Source organism: Sinocyclocheilus grahami, unplaced genomic scaffold (assembly GCF_001515645.1).
Source record: "Sinocyclocheilus grahami isolate Dianchi unplaced genomic scaffold, SAMN03320097.WGS_v1.1 scaffold175.1, whole genome shotgun sequence".
In the NCBI taxonomy this organism is placed as follows: Eukaryota; Metazoa; Chordata; class Actinopteri; order Cypriniformes; family Cyprinidae; genus Sinocyclocheilus; species Sinocyclocheilus grahami.
Window position 1 is genome coordinate 1,293,868 of NW_015505354.1, and position 5,380 is coordinate 1,299,247.

The 5,380-nt window shown below is 37.6% G+C and overlaps 1 protein-coding gene across 6 annotated transcripts in view; it reads left to right on the forward strand.

Moving 5' to 3' along the window:
- Positions 1–5,380, forward strand: part of LOC107593693 (uncharacterized) — a 43,495-nt gene that overhangs the window by 22,798 nt on the left and 15,317 nt on the right. The window contains exons 9-10 of one of the 6 annotated variants that reach the window (XM_016283544.1): positions 3,327–3,410; positions 4,045–4,591. The exons of 3 other annotated variants lie outside the window; for them this stretch is intronic. In XM_016283544.1, coding sequence (XP_016139030.1) covers positions 3,327–3,397 — 71 coding nt within the window. In that variant the 3' untranslated portion in view covers positions 3,398–3,410; positions 4,045–4,591. Of the gene's footprint in view, positions 1–2,896; positions 3,089–3,326; positions 3,411–4,044; positions 4,592–5,380 lie in introns of those variants that run through there. 2 more of the 6 variants (XM_016283548.1, XM_016283542.1) reach the window with 2 other exon arrangements.

Below are 5,380 nucleotides of genomic sequence, written 5' to 3' on the forward strand. Positions count from 1 at the left end.
ATAATTGTGGATGAACCACTGATGTCACATGGATTATTTTACCGATGTCCTTGCTACGTTTCTGGACTTGGGAACATTTCAGTTGTATTGCTGTCTATGCAGGGTCAGACAGCTCTTAAGCCTTGCTCACACTACAGGATTTTTAGCCCGATTTAGCCCCGATTTCCCCCTCCCGAGAATCGGAGCAAAAATCTTGTCGAGCCCCTCGATCGGTCCCGATGTTCGGCGCGGATTATCTGGAAATTTGAGGCGCTCACTGATCGAATCTTGCACCTCCCGATCTGCTCGCACATTCAGAATCCTATGTCACTGACCTTGTCATGCAATTGCCAGGAGAGCTTCTTGATTGACAATTGCCCCGCCCTTTTCTGTGTAATCACCCCAATGATGTCATGTGATTTCAGTCACATGACATCTATGCTAAAATTATAGTAAAAGTCCTGTTGACTAAAGTTTGTTAGAACAGGAAATAAACACACTGGAGTTTAGGTGTCCCCATCTTCTGGTGTTCAGTGACGCGAGGACAACGTTTGAGCGTGTACACGCAATATCGGAGCGAGAGCGGAGCCAATTCATACAATAAAATAAAAAACAATGTATAGTTAAAAGCACACGTCCAGTTTTGTATGAGTGAAGGAAATCCTCTTGCGGATTCTTGCGGTGAGATTCTTGCTCACACATTACATGGATCAGATTTCAGGCCATCACGTAGACACACCCCTGGTCACGAGGCGATCACGTGAGGCGCTCCCTCTGGCATGATAATCTTAATAATATCTTGCAGTGTGTGATGCGCCATGATGTTCAAATTTTGTAGTGTGTGCATGTTTAAGATTTGAGAGAAAATAATCTGCAAAGATTCTCCTTGTGTGTGCTGCAACCAGATTTCATAATCGGTTAGGATTTTAAAACTCCTGTAGTGTGAGCCCAGCTTTAGATTCCATCAAAAATATCTTAATTTGTGTTCCGTTGCTACACATGATGACAGTCTTTTGAAGACCATGAAAGGCTGGTTGTCCAAGAAGAGAAGAAAAAGGGTTTTAAGGGTTTATTATAAGCCTTCACTTTGAAATTAAAGGCGTAATTTTTCCTGTTTTACCGTGCTCTCTCTCACACACACATTATATATATGTACATTTATATAATGTTTATTTATTTAGTGTGTGTGTGTGTGTGTGTGTATGTGTATGTATGTGTATAACTTTTTATTTACCATGCTGTTAAGGTAAGCGATGAGACAAAAACTTTAAAACCCATTATAAACGAGGCATTTGTTGCATCCAGTGGGGACATAATTACGGATTATAATGACTTGTACTGGCTTTTTACGTGTTGCATTGCGCCACGTAAACATAAAACCATGTCTGCATTTGTGATTGGAGAAATGACAAACAAGAGCTACTCTACACTGCTCAAAACTCTCGTTTGAATCGTCAGTGGCAAATCCTTTAAATATGAAAACGTACTTGCAGTCTGAGTCAGAACAGCCGGCATTGTAGTCTACTCTACCAGGATCAGGAAACAGTCCTCCATAAAATGTGCTGCACACATCGGAATATTTGGGTTGAACTGTTCTGGAACGGTGTTGTAAATACAACTTAACCACTGATTTCTAGTCGTGTCCTCTTTTAGAAGGCCAAACAAAGTAGTTTCACTTTCACAACGAAACACACAGCGTCATACACGGCGGGCTTGAGTGAGCGGCGGCTGGCGGGCTAGAGGGAGGAACTGCCGACAGGCTTGAGAACGGTGCGGCAGGCAGGTTTGCGGCAACCACATGTGACGACCTCGGTCTGGACTCCGCTTCGTCCTCGGTGAAAGCCGATCCTGCGATCCACAGCGCGAAGTTGATGTATTTCTTCAGTGACCAGCACGGATCAGCTCTAGGCATGACGAAGTGGATGATATCCTCTTTTGGAAGGCCAAACAAAGTAGTTTCGCTTTCACATCGAAAAACACACAGCATCTTCATGACATGGCGGCAGCAACAATGCTACAGCGAGAATAAAAGTTACGTCGCCTTTCTTTGCGTGAACATTTGGTCAGTGTTATGCAAATCTTCCCACATCGTGATGTAGACATGTGGGGGCGTGTTAGAATGAGCCTTTTTAGGTAGGTGTGGTTGACTCTTAACTTTTATAAAAAAAAAATATATATATATATATAAAGAGACTTTAGTCTTTGCAACTTTACACATCATCTTTATGCACAAAGAACTTGTAACACTCCAAAGAGAAAGGAAAAGTTGAAATCGCATCATATGACCCCTTTAACCTTTGTGGTTGATTACATAGCATCAAACTCATAAGCCTGTCTTTCACAACTGTTGCTTACTCATCCTAACAAAACAAGTATTGCAAGTGCAAGCATCTTTGTATTAAAGCGTATATAGCATTAACATAAAACAAGCAAATAACATAACATTGAAACAGGTAAATAGCAATACAATTATCCATATCCAAAACACCCCCTTCTTGCTATTTTCCTGGTTCAGTCCAACACATTTATTACTTTCATTTTTATGTGCATATACCCTTCAAATGTTTTGGTCTTTTTGTTGAATTTCATTAATTCATTGTATATCTGGCCTCTTATAGTTATCTTCATTTTCCCAATAACGTACATGTACTCTTTAATCCAAATTTTCCCCTTTTTTTGGTTTCAACACACCTTCTCTAAGCACCAAATCTCTTATAATATCATGTTGGGGCCAAATTTTTATACACTTCTTCACAATGGTTAGGTACTGCCCAAATTTTTGCCGCAAAAGCGGTAAATTGGTTATTTCATGTTGGCATGCTCCAATGTACTCTCCCCTTAAAGATACCCATTGAATATCTGTCCATGTGAGGTCAGATAAAGGTACGGCCTCTCCCTTCTCTTACACTTTTTACAGTGTCTAATGGATTGGGGTTCGAGTCTCAAGCAAGACCTTGGCCGCCACCTTCCTTCTGGGTTCCTGGGGCTTCTCTTCCACCATATCCAGCAATGCCTCTGTCTATGAGATAAAACATCCCATACTCTTTTAAATTCTTAACAATTTCTTATTGTACCCTCAATGTAAAGCATTTTTTTTTTTTCAATATTCAGTCTTTTACCCCATCATATTACATATCAGTATTTCAACAAACACTTTTAATTATTTAATCATTTCTACTTCTTTCAATTTTATATTGCTTCATTACAATTGTACTGTCATTGCTCAATACAGTATTTGTATAAATTTCCTATAATTAAAATCATACATCTTCCGCTTTTTAATTTAATCCAATTTACACATTTTCTATAATCTACATAACACTTCTTGTCTATTTTCTATCCGTCAGTTTTTCTTCTGTACCAGACACCAGATCCTCTATTTCCATGTGTCTTTGGAGCCTCTAAAAACATCATATAAATTACAACCAAAGGTATTATTCCTCTTGTACCCATTATTGCATTTACACCTAATATAGTTGCTCCAATTATCCATTTAGTTAAAGTTACCACTTTCCATTCGCTCCATTTGCTATTAGTACATTTTTTGGTAATCAAAATTACTTCTACTATTGTGTTAACCACTACTCCTGCAAGTACAACTTCCTCTGTAATAATTGCATATAACCACATTTCAGGCAAATACATAACTATAAGCATGATGCAAGGCTACTAATTTCCCCCAAACCATACAAGTTTTTTAAAAATATCTTAACATTGTCAACAACTTTTTGCTATGGTAAATCAAAATTATCATAACATCACCCATAACGCTTTTTCTATACACGGTTTTTATCATGTATAGCAACACTATTCCTATTGTTCCTTTTATTTTCATGTTTTCCCAAATCATAATAAACATCCAAAGGAATAAACTGGATTCAATTACCAGTAATCCCATAAGGTCAGATCCACTGATCTTGGTTGTGGTATAGTTGCTTGCCATGGTTTGTTCTAAAGTCTCACTAGTCTCTCTATAGCTCTTTCAACAGGTTAGTAGACAGGTCTGCTGAACTTTATGCTTCTCATTGCTTTTATATTGACATCTTTCCTGTCTTTTTGTTGCAGCGCCTCCTTGATTTCATATTCATCATCATATGTTCTCATCATTCAGGATGTTGCAGGCACAACAGCAAACAACTTTCAGCAAATGCCTTAGTATACCATTAAAACCTGTTAATTATCCCACTATTAATATTCCTATTACTGTTCCTACTATCAGTAACACAATTATCCAATTGACCACTTTCATTAATGTATTCAAAAGCTCTTGACCTACATCTATCACTGTAGATAATGTTTTTTTTCTCTCTAACACTTTGCCCACTAATATCCATCCTTGTGATTCTTTCACCTAAATCTTTCCAATCTTCTGTAGTCCACTGCCTGTATCCTACATTCTTTTCAGCATATTGTAATCTTGCTACCATCCAATACCACGGGTAAGGTGGCATACACCTTCCTTGTTCCTGATTATTGAAATTCCACATGTTCCCCATAAATATGAGTAAATTTGTTGTAATCCTTTTTGCTAACAACCTATTAATTCCCTGATCAAGGTCATGTCTTCTAATATTATAATCTATTTTAGTGTGTACACTAGACCATCCAACATTCATTACTAATTTAACTCTTGGATCTTTGTCTTTTTCATAATGTAATAATCTCCATAAACTTTTAGGGGCATACATTACTGTTTGATCATCTAAATCCCCATTAAGATTATATGATAGTCTATATTCAGGTTTCATAATATTTTGACTGTTATGATATACTGGTATTGCTTCAGGTATTATCCAGCTCACTCTTCCAGTTATATTAGCATTTCTTACTCTTACTATAGGCATTGGGTAATACTCATATAACCACCTATTTTCATATTGAATCCTCATACCATAATGACTCTCCTTTTTTCCATTTAACTTAAACATGGGTCCTTTTAAACAGTTTTTCAGTAATTACTTCATTAATATTGTCTCCTATATTTCCTATAATATCCCAAAGTCTTAGTTGCAACACCATTTGGTCTGTTTCAGTGCCATTTTCAGTTAAAGTATTCTTCCACAATTCTGGATTTTCCTCCATTATTTGTGATCTTCGTCCGTGCCATGTAAATCCTCCAGCATTTCTCGAAAATATATAACCAATGTTTTTCTACTTCCTTTTCCCAGGTTAACCCTCAAAGCCCGCGGCTAAAAATAACTATTGTTCTTAAATGTTTAAAAGGGTCATATGATGCGATTTCAAGTTTTCCTTTCTCTTTGGAATGTTACAAGCTGATTGTGCATAGATAAGATCCCTGAAGTTGCAAAGACTAAAGTCTCAAACCAAAGAGATATTCTTTATCAAAGTTAAGACTCTGCCACGCCCCCCTAAAACGGCTCGTTCTAACACGCCCCCACAT